Here is a 19,613-nt window from a genome sequence, read left to right as displayed (position 1 = left end):
ATCTTTCGCTATGCTTGTTTGCTCAGTTACGCTGCCACTCATCGCAGGAATGGGCATCTAAGAGCTGCACTCTAAAAGGAAAGACTTGTAGACATAAGAAACCATAGAACTGCTAATGTGACAGCATTTTACTGCAAATTACCATCCCATTAGCATGCAAAGTATGACTAAGTCATACTGCAGCGCAGTGAACGCATCTCCCCAAGTAAATGACAGGGTGTGAGTGCCCTGGGCTCTTTAACAAAGTACTGCTATGGCAATTATTCCTTTCATATCTCTAGCTCTGCCATTGATGTCTGTACACTCTGAATGAAACATTTATATGTAACTGGCATAACAAATGTATGCTGTACTACGAATTTCACATCTTTTGCATTGGTGTCAGGAAATGGCACTCTGTTTTGACACTGTTAAATTCTGTTTGGAAGGCTCTGTGCCCATCTTGCTTACAATTCGAGTAAGGTTTCGTATCGCTTTTCTCTACATCCAAAACAAATTTAGGTAACAACAGAATATAAATAATTCATTTGGGAAGGTGTGGCCGAATACTGCACCAGGGAGGCCAATTCCTGTTCTGGTGAGGGTGAGGCCTTTTTCCTGCAGTGGACATAAAATAGGCTGAGGATGATGATGAGAGTATAGATGTGCTGACACCTGCTACGAATGTGGCTCCAAGCAGGAGGCTGTGTTAGCTTACCAACTTGCACTGTGGTATCATTTCAGCTTGAGTCCAGTGACTTCGTTATTTCAATATTTTAAAAGAAACTTAAATATAAGTTAAACTATAATTGTCTCTTGTGCAGGATTATTTGTCTATCATACTCTATTAGCATGACCCAAAAAATTATTGTTACAGAAATGGTACTGACAAACCGAACGATGACATTTCGCAGAAATCTGGGGAATTTTTTTAATCAAGGTTATGGGAAACTGACTTCGGAGGTTAGCAGCACTGGTTTGATGACACAAGCTCAGTCATGTGACTGTGCTGTGGACATGCATGCTTTGACCTTGTACTGGTCAGTTAATCTGATTGTGCATCCTCTTGCCATGATTCTTTGCCTTCCGAAGCAGTGGTAGATTACTGTTTTACAGATAGAAGAGATAAATTAAAGAAAAATAACAGCATGAAGGCTTTATGAACTCTTGATACTTTGTCAACATCAAGTTTATTCACAGCCTAAAGTAAAATATACATTCTACATATTGTGTTAACGTTTTATTCCGAGGAACTGTGGTTTAAAGAATGTATTGCACATGGAGAGTTATTGAATGAAGAAACAGATTATCCAAGTAGACAAGCTTACTGAAGTCGGGAAAAAAAGAAACAATGCAAAACAAAGACAAAAAGCATACATATCTAACTTATGCCCCTTTTTTTTTTTACGTACATTTGCTTTCCATGAATTCAGTAAATCAACACCTTATCTGTATGAGCTTGAGTGGCCTATTACATGGTGTGCTCGATTGCTTTGTGGATCTTGTAGTTCAAAGCTGGCAATACCATGTCAGAGGCCAGTGTCTGCTGCAGAAGGCATCATCTAGACCGGAGCATAGTTGACCAGTCTCAGCACCTGTATGGCCTCTTCCTGAATGGTCCACACCAGTAGGCCAAATTCTTTGACCCTTCATTACTTCCACGTCATGCTTGCAGTAAGCAAATCTCGTTTTTGCTTTGGCTCTGCTATAATAGCCGCCACTAGTTATTTTACAGCGAAACTGTTGAAGGGAATTCTGCAATGGTTCTTGTGCAGTGATGGTGAAAGCTAACATAATCGGTATCAAATGGCAATCAAAGAACAGCCAGCAGTGCTGCCTGTGTCAAGCCCCTAATTTACTTTGAAATGTAATTATCAATGATTATAAAGTAAGTTACTTTTTGTATACCTCGCTCGAATAGACAACTTCTTGGCACGGATTATTTTTGCCAGTAGTATCCATAATTATTGTGTCTCATGTCACTGAGAGGAGCCCAAATAGACAAACGTTTATTGGTAGCAGCATCTGGACCTTTTGGCTAAAATCAATTTTAGTATCTGTTCTTGTGAGGGCGCTTGTGCCGTACTGTTTTTAAAAGAATGATTTTAAAGCGAAAATGCATGTCTCTGTACAAAGTTCTGTGCTGAGCACAAGGTCGCGGGATCGAATCCCGGCCATGGCGGCCGCATTTCGATGGGGGTGAAATGCGAAAACACCCGTGTACTTATATTTAGGTGCACGTTAAAGATCCCCAGGTGGTCGAAATTTCCGGAGCCCTCCACTACGGCGTGCCTCATAATCAGAAAGTGGTTTTGGCACGTAAAACCCCATAATTTTTTTTTTTACGGAGTTCTGTACAAAGCATGTGAAAAGGCTTGGGTATTTGCTGCAAGATCAAGCTACAGGGGCAGCACCGTTGCCGCCTTAGTTTGGATAGGCAGTCGGCGGCATGCATTCAAATGTAGACGGCGGCCTGTCATTGTAGACAATTTGGCCCAATTTTATGGTAATGAAATGCGCTGACAGTTAAACCTCGATATAACGAACTTCAATATAACGAAATTGTCGATATAACAAAGTATTTAACTTTTCATAACCTCTTGTCCATAGAACACCATGTATTTAGAACCTCAATTTAACGAAGTGTGTTTGTATGCAACTTCAATATTACAATATTTCGCTTTCGCCGCTAAGGAATGCCGAGGCAATAAATGGAAACTTCCGTGGACGCACATGGTCAAACGGTTGAATTACAAGCGGCTGCTTGCAAACGCACCTCTCAAATCGCAGGCGGCGCAAGTGGAGAGGCATCATGTTCTGTGGAAGTGCAAGTGCGATGAGATCCTATCGCGCCCCACGCACTTTGTGCTTTAGATGCAAATAAAAGTATGCAAGGGTGATACAAGATGGTGGCTTCTCGGGGGCCACCTTCCCGCGCGAGCAAAGGGAAAGAGGGAGAGCGGAGTGAGCCCGCGGTAATGCGATCAAGCACATGCGTTGCGATTTCTGGCGGGCGTCTCGGCTGTGGCTGTAAGCGCAGCTGAGCACATACGCATCCGTGCACCTTGCTTTAGAGGTAATCTGCCGTGTGTGCAAAGAGTGGGCGTGCCGAGACGGCATGGTATCAAGTAAGCTATCTTGCCACGTGTTTAGTGTTGGATGTTGCATAATCTCGAGTTTCGGCGACCCATTAGAGCAAGAGGTCGACAAAGCATTCGCTCCCCGTTGCCGGCACTTTTCACGATAGCGTCGTCTCAGTGCGGGCAACGCTATCAGCCACGGTGGCAGAGTACATGCGAAAGCGTGGCTGGCCTCGCCTAATTCGTACTGCCGACGTGAAGATATCGTCGCCAACTCCCAAATTCATCAAAATGAATTGTTTTCTCATTCAGACTTGCTTTTTTTCAATTGCCTGATAATTTGAAAAATCCTGCGGCCCCTTTCTATGTAAGAAAAATCAACTGGCGACTGTACTTATTTGTGTAAAAGGTTGAGCTTCAATACAACAACATTTCAATATAACGAAGCAAATTGCTGATTCTACCTACTTTGTTATATCGAGGTTTAACTGTATATTGCCCTTCAGTGCCACATTTTTGCTCGAACTGAGTCAAAAAGTTTCTTTTTACTTGAAGTAAGCTCAAGCTGCCATAGAACGGGGGCCTGGCACTCAGCCAAACATTGCTCATTTCGGTACTTGAGGCTTTTTGTGCATTTTTCGCTGGCATTCTTGCCTGCTCTGCTAAAGTTGTTGTGCAACCTAATTATACCAGATTCTCTGTGAATCTTGCGGTAGTGACAAAATAAGTCAGTATCCCGGTATAACTAAGTTATAGTAGCAATGAAATGCAAACTTTGCATCACCAATTTTGAGCATGCATCTCCATTTCTCTCTTTCTTTTTATTTTATATGCTGCAAAGCGCAAGTAGTTCATGAGTTCAATTAAACAATATTAGGCCACTGCGAGTGGTTAACAGGATCACCAGGTTGCTTCAAACGAGAGTATTCTTACTGCAGTAACACTAAAAATGTGGAATTTAAGCACGAAGCTGCCCTTGCATAGTTATATGCAAAGTTGCAATTACTTGAAATGCTAAATTTGTTAGCTTGTTTTACTGCAGCTAATAATAGCCGCTGTTTTCCGTCCAGCTAACAACTCTACACTGAAGAGTGAAAGGAAATTATATATAACTGCCTTTCAACTCGGTGTTGTGACGCTGTGTGTCTAGAGGCTACTGTCACACATGATCCTCACCAATACCCTATTTAACTTTCCTTTTGTTGCAGTGAGTCAAAACACAAAGCCCATGATTTACTTGCGAGGCAAAATAAACTCACCCTCGTGGCGTCAGAACCATAGATAATATAACACTTCAGGCCGTTGTGTAACCATTAGTGAGAGTTATGCAATTATTACAATTAATAAAGGGAAAATGAGACGTCCACCCAATCGTAGCAATTGCTACAAAGGTGGTCTTCTCTACAAAGGTAGAATTTTCCCTTTATTAATTACTTCTCCACCTTGCGTGTTTCCACAGAACTATTACGTCTTTGCTTCGAGTTGTTGGTAAGTTTGACTTCACCCTGTCATCTGCCTGATTAGCTCAGATGGTAGAGCGGCTGCCCCGGAAGGGCGGTGGTCCTGGGCTCGAGTCCTGGACCAGGACGAATTTCTCTTCAACTGCGATGCTTTTCTTTCGAGGAACCCGTATGGGTTTCCTTTGTAGCGATTGCTACGATTGGGTGGACGGCTCATTTTTCCTTTATTAAATACTTCTCCACCTTGCGGATTTTCGCAGAACTATTATGTCAGTTATTACAATTGCATGACACAGTTATCGTAATTATAAATTTTATGACATGATAATGCATTCTTGCTAAGCATTCCTTTCTTTTTTTACTGCTGATTCATGCCACCTTGTTAATGTTGAGTGGTAACACAAAGATTGCGGAGTGATCAACACATCACAACAAGTTGCTAAAGTGCAGCATTCACTTACTGTAGCAACCACTTGATTTCTTTAAAACGAGCGAAAATGCTTTCAGAGGTTTACTCGAAACACAAGGCGACAATAAATTGGTATGTGATTGTGGCGAACACAGGATGCGACGGTCACACATCTCACGCTTGCCATGGGCACTCACTGGTCTCACTACAGTGCAAGGTTAAATGCTTCTGTACATCGCGAAAACTGCAGAACAGTTTTATGGCCATGCTACAGCAATGGAAGAAATGGTCTTTAAAGATGCAAGTGACCTATATCCATGGCTTATACACACATGTAAACACTTCAAGCGTAGCAGGTGATAATTTCGTGTGGTAGTGACAGTGAAGAAAGCAGTGAAACTGTGAATGGCGAAACTAGTGTTTTATTGAGCGAACCTGTGCCCTCAAAAACGGGCTACACTCAAAGCACAATGACAGCGGCGAACACAGTTGGCAATCGTCAAAAATCTGAGCAGCGGGACAAGCGCGTCAGCTTTTATGAGCCATTGAACGTTCCAGAGTAATTGCTAGTGCCCGCGTGTCTTCCAGAAAGTTCTACACCATTCGCATTGCGCATACATGCAATCAGATTACACGAGGTTCGGCGACAACAGACAGTGGATAGAATCATCGATAACATTCCAGAAACATCCGAGACATGCAGGCGCGTCCTGTGCTGAGCGAAGCATTTGTTAGACGATGAAATGCAGTCATTCGATAAATAAGTACATGTGCTCGCCAGGCAGTGACTTTGCTCGATTTCACAGCCAGTAGCGAAGGAATTGCACTGGATATAGTGAATCGTTTGCAAGTCTTCAATAGGTTTTGAACAGTGGGAAAGCACACCCCAGAGACTTTCTGAAGCTATGAGAACTCTCATATACAGCTTTGCTGCTCTTGATGTACGAGTTGCTCGGATTAGCATACATCTTTGAAGGTTTTTCTCATTTGCGCACTTCACTGGCATCAAAATGCACAAAGTTTGTCTTTGCACATGTATGTATATCTACAGGCAAAGTTAGTCCAGATAGTGAAAGTATCCAATAAAAAGGAGTGTGTCTGCATGTACGAGACACTGTTGTAATCAACAGCACAGACAAATTGAGATGACCATTTTCTGGCTACCATGGAAGGTGAAAAGCAGTGTTTGTCTTGACGGCGTACTGTGTTTTGCCAATAGCTTGGACTTAATGCATGTTATCACACTTGGACTATCTGTGAAACAGTTTTTGCCACTAAAATTGAATAACACAATTGCCAGTGGCTTGTTTGTATGGAAGGTATGATCATTCAGCAATGCTTGACTGTTTTTCATTACCCGATGTTTATCTTTTCTGCTTAAAACTTGCGAGATGGCAGGACTGGTTTGTTGTAGTTACACAGATACGATACAGTGCTCTGCTACTAGTGCCACTGGACAGCATAGGTAGCGGGAGCATATATGAAACTTAATTCGTCATCAATCGCTTCAGGGGGTAGGTGTGCACTGATGTGTAGTGGCAGCGTCATCGACATGACCGGCAACCCGAGAGCGTCTGGGCCGAGCCACGAGTGCTCAAGCTGGTGCACTGGCATGAGCCCATGAAATAAAGAAACGAAGTGATTTGTACCCTGAACTGAAAGGGTGTCTTGTCGTGTCTCTGTCTTGCATGAGCTCCGCAGATGCACTGCACGCAGAGGTTAGTTTGTGGTGTAATCTCGTGGAATGTTTCCCATTTAGCTTGGAGCATGCTACTGGTGCAAGTTAAACCTTGCATGTACACAGTTCGGCCTGCTGCAAATGACTGCTGCAAACAGTGCCTCACTTGCATATTGGAGTTTACGCTGCCTTGATATTCCGGAGGGCAATTAGACTATTTTCAATTTCTAAGATTGGTCTGTTTGATGAGCTACTTGTTTTGGCTAGCTGAACAGGAAGCAGAACAAATGTCATTTCTGCAAGCATATACGTCCTCTACTTCATTCCCAAAAGTGCTGCTCACTGTGATTGGATTCTGTAATGTGGACCCACAATCATGAGCTGGGGCCAGCATACTGCAAGTTTATACTTTTGCGAGAAATTCAAACCCCACAGGGGACACATGAACTGATAATGTCAGCGGTGGTTTCGTGAACGCTCCCTAAAACCATCAGTTAGCTAACTTTTTCCTCTTCTAGTCTACTGATTTTTCTTCAGATTTTAAGTCTTCTCTTTGTAATTTTGTTGTCTTCCTGCGAACTTGTTGAATTTTGTTGTGCTGTGTACCTTAAGTCACTCTGGAATAGCTCATACTTGAGTGAAGTATCCCATGCTTGTAAGCACGTGGAGGAAAAAAGAAATTTATTCGCAAACGCTGATATGTGGCACATTTTACTATGGCATAGCGGAGTGCATGCAGTGAATGGGACGTCACGTAGAAGCCATCTAAGCAACGTCATACAAAACAGTCACGTTTCCTCGAAAAAAAATTCCGTATGGACAAAAGAGACAAAGATAATTGCTTAAGTCCAACTTCTGTTGGAGCTGGCTTACATAGTACGAAGCATTTGGCTTTGCGTTTCCGTGCCAAGGAACTTTCGTTTCACAGCATACCTACCCTTTGCTTGTTTGGTGTGTCAGCACTCTTTCACACAGCCATCTCAGCAGCACTTAGTTCTCACCTCTCAGCCACGAGGGAAACCAGTGCCCATGCAACCGCTCTTGCTTCGATAGAGCAAATTGTTGCTATACAACAGGACCAACGTGCCAACCATCTCAAATCATAACCTGCCACAAGGGCAGAGTGCTCAATTTGACAATTATTAACTTATTTCACGCCTGCATCTGTGGCCCAGTAAACAAAGTGTCTGGCTCTTGTGTTGAGGGAACCTCAACGAAATCCAAGCACCACACATTTTTTTTTTATTGATGAGGCAAGACGGGAGTCTGCCTACCTGCCTACCTGTGGAGATGCTGCACATATTTTACTACTGAGAGAAAATAGAATTTCCTTGCCATTAAAGAAAAATTCTTGTACGGGAAAGGCAGACTTCACCGATTCTTTCGGCTCTGAACTCTTGTATTGAGACAGCAGTGTTCTCCCACAGTGATGAGCGCCATTGTGGTTGTGCTTGCTTGCTTCTCAAATAATGCACTCGGCCACTATGGGGAAACTGGCAAGAAGCCAGCGGTTATAGTGTTGTTGGTTGGGGAAGCAGGGTTGCAGTCGAAAAATAATGTACTAGAGAAAGAATTTGAAGAAATTAAATTTTTGAACTATTTGGATGAGAATTATAAATCCTGTGATAGTAGAGAAAGAAATGTCATGTAGATAAAAAATTCCTGCATGAACTATCTTGGACGACTTTTGACGTTACTGAGATTAGCACTGAAGCAATGTAGCGGCATACTGTATATTGCCACCACTGAAACGCATCATGTATGAGGCGTGTACCGAGGTCGGTCTTCTTTCTTGCACTTCCCTCTGGACAACGCTGCGATCTAGCTGTACCGCTACGACGTTTGCACGTGGCTGAATATATTCAGACAAGAGTGTCTGAATACATTTGACGAGGTCCGATTCCACACAGTACTGGAGAAATTCTAAATGTTTTTTTTTGTCATTGGAGAGTGGCACACACCCGGTGACCCGAGTTTGCATGAAAGGAATATGGTGATGTACCGGAAAATGCATTAAATATCCAAAGAATGCTAATAGCATTAATAATTTGCATTCTTCTTTGTGGTGCACACAAACATTAAATATAACATTCCTGTTTTCATCAAAGTTTTGTCATCTGTTTATGTGCTGGCAGACTAGGGCCGAGATAATGCACCAATATTAGTATTCCAATACATTGAGCGGCATTCCCGCTGTTGTGAACAGTAAGAAAGAAATGGAACAGAGTGAAACAATCCCTAAATTACACTGCCTAGGTCACCATTTCTTTTTGCGTAGTGCATGAAAACATCAAGTGACATTTTAGGAAAATGAAACCTTTGCTGGAAGTTTATTATTAAGATCAACATCACAGCGTACACTGAGTGGCAAAGGCAATCTTTGGCATTATGAACTTAGCACACAGCAAGACACACACAACAGACACAAGGACGGAATGAATTGGTCCCAGTCATGCACACCACTTATACGTAGACATGTCCATGGCATTATCATCATTGTCATCACTTACTCTCACAGTTTGAGTTTGGCACACATTTGTGACTGCTCCACAATGGATTGAGTGACATTCCGTATCTTGCCCACCTCGCGAGGGTCGAGAGAGAACGGTATCCTGGCCAAAAGGTTGAGCGTCCTGATTGCACGCTCACGCTTGAAGTATTCTTCCACGACTGTGGTGTGCACAGACTGGGCAATCTGGGCCACAGCCTCGTTTTTGGTGATGCTCCGGTTTGTTATCTGTGCCTTCAGGTCCTTGAGATTCCCAGTGCGAGAGCCACACACATCCAAGATGTTGAAGCCAGTGAACATGTCGAGGTCCAACATAGCGTCATGCATGAAGCTGGTCACCTTTGCGTAAGGAGTGGTTGAATGCTGGAGGTGCTTCCCGGTGTGAAATTTCAAATCCTCCACAGCTTGGTCTGCAGCGGCAGCGTATGAAGGCTTTCGGTTGATGCCTTTGAGCATAACTTTGTCGGATGTTGCCACTTCACCAACAATGGCCATGGGTGGCTTTTTCTTTGTGCTGCCAACACCTAATTTGGGGCACATGGAGTCTGCAGCTTTGCGACTGTTCACTAGCTCAGTCTCCTCCACCACCACTGATGGTTCAGTGGGCTGGCTGCTGCCCTCTTGAGGCTGTTTTTTCTTCGGTGGTCGCTTTACTCTTTTCTTGCGTGAGAAAAGCCATGCAGAATGCATTGAAGTGTTTGTGCCTGAGCTCTTGCGCTTCTTTTTCTTTTTTGGTTGAATTGGTTTGGGCACTGCGGCATCATGGTCACTTGCGACTGCAACCTCATGTTCAGGGACATTTTCTGCTTCCGAGGACTCTAAACAAGAGTCCGTTGTTCGCGTTGAGCTAGTTTCTTCGGTTGAGGATGCATCACTATGACGGCTTGACTTGGTGTCGGCACAACTTCGTCCAGTGTTAACTGCGCTCTTGCTTTGGCACTTTTCAGCGAGGGTTGTTTCATCTGCCACGTGAGACTCGCTGTTGCTGGCTGGAAAGCCGTTTCCGCCATTTGTCTTACCACCGTCGGCATCTGGTCTCAGTGATGCTGCTGCAGTGATAGCATTGCCCTGTAGTTCTTGAGCCAGAGTATTTTTCAATGCCTCTTTCTGCTGGTTATTACTGTTGGAACTGCTGCTGACTGTGGTGTCAAGAAGTGGTTGGGACACGGCTAAGCCCAAATGGATTTTGGGCAGAGGAGGGGCCGTGTGTGGTTTTTTGGCTTGAACCTGATCACTATTTTCGAAACTTTGGAGAAAATCACCTTCATCGTCATCGTTTTTTGTGTCGGCAACTTCACCCTGCAACTTTTGTGGCAGCTCTGTGACCGTGTCGGAGATCCGCTCCTCTTCTTGAAAAACTACACCAGAGTCTCGTGCTTGCTTTTGTAGGACCTCATCAGATGCAGGATGGCAGGTTGCAATGCATTTTTCATTGTTGTCCCTTTCACCAGTTGGCCTTACTGACAAGCATTCGGCTGCATCTTGTTGCTGAGGAAGGGTTGGACTTGACTTTGGTTCTTCCGATTCTTGGAAGCTGCCTTTGGCAGCTGTGATACTGCATGCATCAGGATTTTTTGTGCCCATGACCACTTCACCGATAAGCTTATTCACCACAGCTACTATGGTTGTTTTTTCCACTTTGCTGGCAGTGTCTTCACGTTCCTCAAGCGGTGTACTGCCACAAACTTCTTTAACCACTTTGGCATCGCAGAGAGGTTTCTGTAATAAAGCGACCCTTTTTCGGTCTATCTGCTGAAGACCAGCTTGACTAGCTATAAACATGCTGCTGTCCACACCTTGTGCACCCTGTTTGTCCGCACCGAAAAAGTTACTTGCTGGGTCCTGTGCTGAAGTTGTGCCCAAATCTGTGTGTCGTGGATCACCTTGACCGATTTCGGAAGGCGTTTCACCATCACTTCCTGTAGTGCCAGCAGGACTTGGTGGTCTAGTACCTTCTAGAAGCACATCATGGGCCTCGTCACATTCTCTCAAGACAAGTGCATCACTAGCTATCTTATTTGGTGGCGAAACACTGCTTTGCTCAGTTAAGGAGCCTATGCTAACTTCTGTGTTGGCCAGAGGCTCAACATCGATCTTTGAGGATGGAAGAATGCTGCATTCTGCTTGATAGAGGCCCTTTTGCATGGCACTGGAAGGAATTTCAGTGTCACTTTGTGTGGTGCCAGCTAGACTTGGGGAACTAGCACCTTCTAGGAACACATTACGAGCCTTGTTACACTCTCTCAAGACAAGCACACCACTGGCCATCTTACTTCGTGGTGAAACACCGTGGTCCTCTTCTGCACGATTGACACTGCTTTGCTCAGTTAAAGAGCCTGCGCCAACTTCTGTGCTGCCTGGAGGCTCAACGTCTACCTTTTTGGTTGGTGGAGTGCTGCATTCTGCTTGAAAGAGGCCCTTTTGCAAAGGTGCAGGAGAAGTGCTGGCGCATGCTGAGGCACAGTCTTGTTCTTCTTCAGTATTGCCTAGTTCTTCTAGTAAACCTGCAACATCATGAACCTCCTGTGAAGTGTTGTCTTGCTGGCCAAATCGATGGCACGTAGGAATGATTGTCGATTCACCAGGAAATGTGTCATCAGGAGCAGCAGTAAGCACTATGAATTTACGTGATTGGTCAGCGGTGTCACTTGTGTCCTGTTGCAGCTCATGTCCATCATCTTGGTGAATGGCCGACTCGTTTTTAGCAGGACAGGCATCTTGGCATTCTACTTCTGAACCAATATTCAAGTCTTCCACACAACCAGCGACATATGCTTCAACATCCTGAGCACCTACGACAATGGTAGCGTTTTGCTCTAGGGCTTCAATCACCACTTCTTGCACTGCAAACACGCAGGGCTTATGCACCAAACTTTTATCAACGTCTGTACTGTCAATGCTGTACGGTGTAGTTTCTGAAACACTGTTCTTGATGTCACTTGTGGGCTCCTCGCTTGCATGGTCTTTCGTTGGAGCAACTGCCTCGGTTGGCGCTGCTGCGGCTTCCACACAACCAGCGACATCTGCTTCTGCATCCTGAGCACCTAAAGCACTCGTGGCATTTCGCTCTAGGGCTTCAGTCAGCACTTCTTGCACTGCAGGCATGCAGGAGTCATGCAGACAACTTTTATCCTTGTCTTTACTGTCAGAACTGTATGGTGCAGTTTCTGAAACACTGTCTGCAATGTCACTTGTGGGCACCTTGCTTACATGGTCTTTCATTGGAGCAACTGCCTCGGTTGGCACTTTTGTGGCTTTAGGTGAACTTTTGTACATAGTGTAGTGCTGCAAACTACTCTGTTCTCCTGTTACTTCTGCAGTGTTAACCTTGAGGACGTTCAATGAGCGACACTTCTGTGTTTCACTTTCAGAGAGCTCTTTAGAAGTGTTGGATGGTGAAGTAGTTTTGGCGCTGTCAGGGACACTGACAGAAGATTCAGTGCTTTCTGTTGGCTGTGTCCTCACTGCTTTTCGTACCTGCTCAGTTTGTTTAGTTGCCGGAGCTTCAGGTGTGCCCTGCTGCTTATTCCTATCGCACTCCGGAGCACTTGACAGCCTTTCGGCTGATGCTTGAATTTGTGAACTGGATGAACATTCTGGGGATTTTTGCCTACTGAGGAGCTTGCAGCGGCTGATTTTGACTTCAATGCCACTGGCAGAACACGTTGGTGGCTTCTTTTTCAGCGTGTCCTTGGCAGGTGCCGCAGTCATGCTGCATTGCTTTGCTTTGCTCCCACTTGCATTTACATTTTTCACAGCTCCTTTGTTTGAGAACGATCCAGAATGACAGGCAGATTTTGTGTGCTCTGTTTTGAGTTCAGACTGAGGCTTTCTATCAGCTTTGGCTGCAGTGTTGGAACTCTGCATTTCTTTTGCAGATTTCAAAGCTTTGTCAGATGTAGGCACAGGTGCTTCTGAGGTGTTCTTGGCATAGGGCACTGGTCTCTCTGCTAGCTTGCTTGACGATGCCACCTTTGCCACTGTTGAAATGGCATGCGTAGTAGAGCCAACCTTCAACTTTGCTGAATCGTTACCAGGCTTCACTTTTGCTGTATCATTGCTAGCAGGCTTTGGGGTAGACAAAGGAGCTTTTGCAGGAATGCTTTGGCTACTAGACTTGGCCACATCTAGACTTCCCTTAGGAAAGGACATTGGCTTGCTTGGCAGTGCCTTCTTAGTAACTGATGGGCTGACAGTCTTTGCAGTGGTCAAGTCTTTTGTAGGTGTGCTTGAGCAGCTAGACTTGCTTGCTAGAATGTCAGAGCTGCCCTTCGTGGAAGATGCTGGTTTCTTCTCTAGTTTACTTGGCAACACTTTCTTAGTAACCGACGAAGTGCCGTCTCCATGGACACGTTCACTACCATGCTTAACCTTTGTCTCAGCCACATCCTTAGCTGTTTTAGGAGTGGATGATACAGGAACTTTTCTAGAAATGCCGAAGTTGCTAGTAGATACATCAGAAATGCTCTTGCCACCGGACGCTGGTTTCCTCACTAGTTTGTCTGGTTCTGCCTTACTAGATGCTTGCAGGCAGTTTTTTTTCTGTACACTAGTGGTACCAGTGTGAGTCTTTGCTTCTGTTTCAGTTACATCAACCTTTAACTTGCTTGCAGGAGTTTCTTTTAAGGCACATGTTGCTGTGATATTTTTGGCGCAAGGTGATAGTTCGCTTGCTCGTTTGGCTAGTGATGCTTTCTTAATTAGTGATGAGCTGCTGCTGCCTTTCTGGACAGTGCTAGCCCCAGACTCAGTCTTGTCTTTTGCTACATCTGCATCACTTTTTATTTTTTTAGCGCCATGGTCCTTGCATGGCATTCCAGGTCGTTTAGCTGCTCTCTTTTCGACCATGTCCTTGTCAGAAGCCGACGAAGAACTTGGCTTGCTAGTGAGCTTTGACCCAATGGTGTTTGACTTGGCTTCACTTGGCTGCACTTCTGCAGCTGATGTTTTGACAGAACTCTGTGCTTCTGGAGGTCCCTTCCTTTCAGCATTATTCACCAAGTCTTTGCTGCTTGAAGCCCTTCCTTTGCTTGGGCTATCAACAGGCTTCAATCCAACGATTTTGCCATGCGCATTACTTACTTTTCCGTTTGTGGCATCGGAAACAGATGCAGACTGGACTGCCTTTTCCGAGGGGCTATACTCGTCGAGAGGCGTGTCAGAGATGTCCTCATAGTCTTCTAATGGCGCACCCTTGTGTTTTTTGTGAGGAGGCTGGCACGGTTTATTCGCAGTGGCACCCGTTTCTAATGGCACACCCTTGTGCTGTTTATGTGCAGGGTGGGACTGTTTACTCACAGCTGCACCCATTGCTACATTAACTTCACCCGTTTCTAATGGCACACCCTTGTGCTGTTTATGTGGAGGGTGGCACTGTTTACTCACAGCTGCACCCATTGCTACATTAACTTGTGTAGAGTCTGCGCCGCCACTTGCATCGCAGTATTCTTCCAGTGGAACATCAGAAACATCATCATAGATTTCCTGTTTTTTTAGAGATTGCAACCTGTTTTTTTCTTTTGGAGCAACTTTCTTTTGCAGCTTCTTGCAAGCTAGCCCAGCTTTGCACAACGAAGGCAGATCATTTCGCGTCGCTCTAACAGGAATGCGCTCTGTGTCGCTAGCTGCAGCAGGCACTTTAGCCTTCGAGCATACAGATGCTGCATTCTGCTGCTTCACCTTGGAGTTATCAACTCCTGGCAATCGCGAACGCGCCATGACTCTTTCTTTTGCAAAAATGTCCAGTCTGTAGAGCTGAAGCACGGGTTTTTTCAGTTCAACTTGTCTTAGCACTCCACCGCTCACATACTGCACTGTGTAGGTGTCGCAGTGATAGTGTGACGAACGTGTTGGGCCAGTGGTGATGCCACCCAGCCGACTTTGTCCTCGAGTTGAAGTTTCACGTACTACGACGGCCGCCTCATCCTTGACAGTGCCAGTCTTTTTCTGGTGACGGTGCGGTACTTTCGGTGACTTCTCCTGTCTACACTCCGCCTTTTCCTTATGCTTCCTGTGCGAGGCATGCGGACTCAGCTTAGGCATATGCGGTAATGGCCGTCAGGGATTGCAGGTACTTGTGTGGCTAGCTGGCAGAACGGAACGCTCCTCGCCTGGCCACCGGATGACGTTTGACACTCGACGCGCCGAATAACACAATAAGCGAAGCAGGCTATTGTCCTGATAGAGTTAATCGGAGATAGCACGGTTAAATGTCTACTCACAGAGCACGGCCCGTATTCCACGACGATGGCTCAAGCGCCTACACATCCGCCGGTTAACACAGTACAGACCAAGTGCAGCTAAATTCGCGCTAAACCGGGGTCGGCGGACGACGGACAAACACCGACTGACGAAATGTGGCGACTCCGTGCGCGCACAGATACACACCCACACAAATGACGGGGCCTACGGCGACGGTGCGGCGCGAACAGTCACAAACGCGCACTTTCCTCCGAAGGAAACGCAAGGAAGAGGTGCATCTCGTGCAGCGGCACGCGAGATCGGTGTATCCGCGTGCGTCGTCTTTTGGCAGGTAAACACGGTCAGATCGTCGTCGCGTGACGACGGCGCACTTGCTTGTGATAGCGCTGCATGCCGGTAACTGGAAAACGTTTGCGAGTCGGCTTAAGTCGGCTGTAACACCACAACAGTCATCACACTATGCGGCGGGCGGCCCGCCGAATCGCGGAGGAGCCTTTTGGTTTCGCTGCGGTGCACCGCCTGTCTGCTACATGTCGGTGTAGGACCCACGCACACAAACACAAAGGGGCGACAACACTGGCCGCTCGTCGTAGGCCGAGGCGGCGGGAGCGCCCACGAAGCGCCGTTGACAGTGCGCCGGCCGGCTCGTTGCGTAGTGTGCCGAGGCAGGTTCGGAGCACGGGAGGCCTTTGAACGGACAGGCCGGTAGTTCGAAGCCGCCGTAACGCCACTGCAGCTGCTACTGCCGATGCGCTCGGCAAAGACGACGACGACGAACAGAAGGTAAATGCTGCTGCGCGCGCTGCTGTCGGAGAGGAGGGCAGGTATCCGAAGAGCGAGAGGGAAGGGTGCGCGAGGGCTTCTTGCTTTTCCTACTGCTTTCCTTCTCCTTTTTCTATTGCTCGCTGATCCGACAGCGCCCTCTCCCTTCGACCGCGGGAGATGAACGGAGGAGCAGCCGCTCGCTTCGACCGGCTTGGTTCATAGAACAAAATATTGGTTCCCCTTTTCTGAAATGCCTTCTTCGGTAGTGCTGAGAGAGAGAGAGAGAGAGAGAGATTTGATGGGAAATGGCATGTTCGGCATCCCTGCAACGAGCTTGGCCAACACCCTTTGGCTTGGCTCAGCGCCCGGAAAAAAAAAAAAAAGAAGAAGAAGAAGAAGAAGAGGAAAAAGCTTCCGCTAGCCTCTCTCATAATCCGGGACCCAATGAATATTGTAGAGACAGAGGGAGGAAATAAGGAAGGTACCACGGGAGCTGAAACACGGGACGTGTTTGAGCAACAGGAGGGAAGAATGCCGACCCTGGGACTGGGCGCGCGCGTGCGTCCGTGTTTTCTTCCCTTTCGCTATACGTACCCGGAAAGACTCACGAAGCGAGATTTTTGCGTTGGTGATGTACTGTCGACGTCTGTGACAGTGTATGAGTACGTGGACGGTCGTCAAGACACTTAGCGATGAAGCAGGCGGGTGACAATATGTTAGCTGACGATGATAAATGTGAGGGATGCACAAAATGAACTTTGTTAATGTTGAGTTTTTGATGGTGTGACGTGTTTTCCTTGTACTTAGCGCAGAAACCTGAGAAACAAACGGACAGAAGACGACGCACGCGCAAGCGCTACGTTTAACAACGATCAATTTATACGAAGCGAGATCGCGAGTTTCTGTACCCACGTCAAAAATCAAGCATGCCCGAACTATGAGCCAGCGAGAAACTTCGGTTATTTCATCGAACCACACGGGGTTCTATAACGTGCACCTAAATTTAAGTGCACGAGTGTTTCCGCATTTCGCCCCCATCGAAATGGGGCCGCCGTGGCCGGGACTCGATCTCGCGACCTCGTGCTTAGCAGCCCAATACCATCGCCACTGTTAAATAGTGTCGACCAGGAAATAGATTTTGATGCCATTCAGAAAATGTAAACATTATATAAAAACTTTTAGATCATAACATGCCCTATAAGAAAATGTGCTCACTGAACTGTAATCCTGGCAGAAAAAAAAAAATTGTATTTCACGTTTGTCATATCTATAAGTTCGTGTGAATGATCTGTGTGTGCGACGCTTGTATGAAAAAAAAAAGTAGGTCGCGAAATGTGTGAGCTGTATCAAATGTAAATGTACCTGTAAAATCTAACGTCAACAACAGAAGAAAGCGCGTCTGTCAGGATGCATGCCCTTTTAGCACTTGCTGAAAAGCAAGAATATTTTTTTAATGGTTTTATCAGAACTGGTTTGAATGCAACCGGCAGCACGTCGTTTTCAGTGTAAACTCGCCTGCTGCAGATGTCGCGTGCCCTGGTGAATCGCTTTTGTTCTCAGTGCTTATGAGAAAATTATTATGTGAACTTTGTACGAGAAAATGACTATGTGAACTGTAGATGGCACAAAACTAAATTTTGTCCATCTTTGCGTGCTTTAGTGGAAACCTTACACGCCTTGGCTTACAACCTCATCTGCTCCAAACACAGGAGTTACGTGCTCCGAAAGTTGACTTTGCCTGCTGCCAAAAAGCTGAAATGTATTCCCACCACTGTTTACAAAGGAGAAACTTGAATAGGGATGATACTTCGTTCCGCTGCTCTGTGCTCTAGTTAATTTTACTTTAAAAAGAAATACATTTCTCGCGCACGAGCAACAACACTTAATTACGCAAGTGGTGAATTGTTAGAGTGTATACTGGAGTTGCGCACAAGGTGGGAATTTTTTTTTCCCCCGCTGTCGTAAGGTTAGTGTCGAAATAGCATCTAAGGAGCAACTCATGGACGCTCCCCAGTCCCAGGGGTAGCATTAGACAAGGCGACGTGGAACGAAAGTAAGGCGTTTATCTCCATTAATTGCTGCGTAACGCGCGGTCAGCTCGAAGGTAGCGGAAGAGTTCATCGAGAGCGAAGGCGGGACTCTCCCCTACGGGAGAGGGGAAGAACGGTCTTTCGAAAGAGGCGCTCGGTCGTTCATGTCTGGCCTGCTGTGGTCGCGCTGGCGCCTTTGGTTCCTGCTGCTGGTTCCTACTGCTTCGCCGGAGGGCGACCTCTAGGTATGTCCTAGAGGTATGTCCTAGAGGTCGCCGGAGGGCGACCTCTAGGTAGGTAGTCGGACCTGTCAATAAACAGGTCCGACTTGGTAGAGGAGCATTTGAGGCCGTTGCCGGCCACGTAGGCTTGTACAGTGTCGGCTGCTGTTTGCAATGCCTGTTTGGCGGCCCCGGCATTGCTTTGCCGGGGGGAGCATGAAAGCGTTTTACTCCTGGAATTTCACGTCGTCTTTGCCGCCCCTAATTATTTCTCCCCCAGTGACGAGAAGCGTTTTACTAACATTCTGTAGCCTCCGCCCCACGATAGCAGAGTCGAAAGGTGTACGCGGGTTCGGCGGGGGTAAAAGCGAGGTGGTTGAATGCAACGTTGCCTATAATAGATCAGTTTTCAAACTCCCGTGACTGCGTGGACCCGCCACCGATCCTCGCATCTCGTGGCGCTGCTGTCGCACGTTGCTCGGTCAGCACGGCGCGGACGGGGCGGCGAAGCACTGTCCGCAGCTGTTGACGTGTCTTGGCGGTGCGTGTAGATGCGCGTTTTGCTGCAGCCTCGGCGCTTATTGCGACACTCTTGTGAGTTTTCAATGCCGCGTGAATTTTGACGAGTTTACGGCCCGTATCGTCCAATTTTATTTGGTGACGCGAATTCATATTTATATGTTCCGTTCCTGCAGGGAGAACCTGCCTTGAACGTGCAAGTCTGCTGGCAAGCGAGCAAAGCTCACCTAGGTTTTAACACTGCACTTGTGAATGTGGTGCTATGGTGAAAGAAATGGTGCTAGCTTCATTTTTCTTTTTTCATCCCGAATTGAAGTGCTCAGAGTGTGTATATACAGCGTGTCCCAGCTAACTTTAGCGAGAGTTTTAAGATATGCGAATGCCATGCAGATGGACAGAGCCAATGTAATGTTGTTTGCCGTCGCTTGGAGATACTAAAACTATCTTCTTCATTCCGACTTGTTATGTAATTAGTCTTAAATAATTAATCAGTTTTTCAAATATTATAATTAGATTAAAAGTGTCAATGAGAAAATTGCAGAGCGACATGAAAAACTCCTGATACAGCTTTCTGTTCAGTATAAACCACATGCAAGCGATCTTGCACGCGGCAGCGACAAGCGACGCGATGGAGATGGCTGTCGCGTTCGCTCGTCGCCTGCAAATCGTATCCCATGCTAGGGTGCCTACCCATGCGAGCGATGACTTCGAGCGACGTCTCCCCAGTGTTGCCGGTATGAAGGCAGCAATATAAGCGCCGAA

General features: G+C 46.3%; 2 protein-coding genes and 1 long non-coding RNA gene across 4 annotated transcripts in view; 1 reads left to right on the top strand and 2 right to left on the bottom strand.

Annotated features, from left to right (window-relative positions):
- LOC126540457 (secernin-2) overlaps positions 1-19,613 on the top strand; it is a 127,456-nt gene that overhangs the window by 34,792 nt on the left and 73,051 nt on the right. The window lies entirely within an intron of this gene.
- LOC129387247 (uncharacterized) overlaps positions 1-19,613 on the bottom strand; it is a 35,082-nt gene that overhangs the window by 8,228 nt on the left and 7,241 nt on the right. The gene's annotated exons all lie outside the window — the stretch shown is intronic.
- LOC140216175 (uncharacterized) lies at positions 8,907-17,781 on the bottom strand. The gene has a single exon (XM_072286590.1). It carries the CDS (start codon positions 15,155-15,157, stop codon positions 9,119-9,121), a length of 6,039 nt encoding a protein of 2,012 aa, XP_072142691.1. The 5' UTR covers positions 15,158-17,781; the 3' UTR covers positions 8,907-9,118.

This window comes from Dermacentor andersoni, chromosome 2, assembly GCF_023375885.2.
Source record: "Dermacentor andersoni chromosome 2, qqDerAnde1_hic_scaffold, whole genome shotgun sequence".
Taxonomy (NCBI): Eukaryota; Metazoa; Arthropoda; class Arachnida; order Ixodida; family Ixodidae; genus Dermacentor; species Dermacentor andersoni.
Note: the sequence above shows the minus strand (reverse complement) of the source record. Positions and strands in the feature narration are given on the sequence as shown.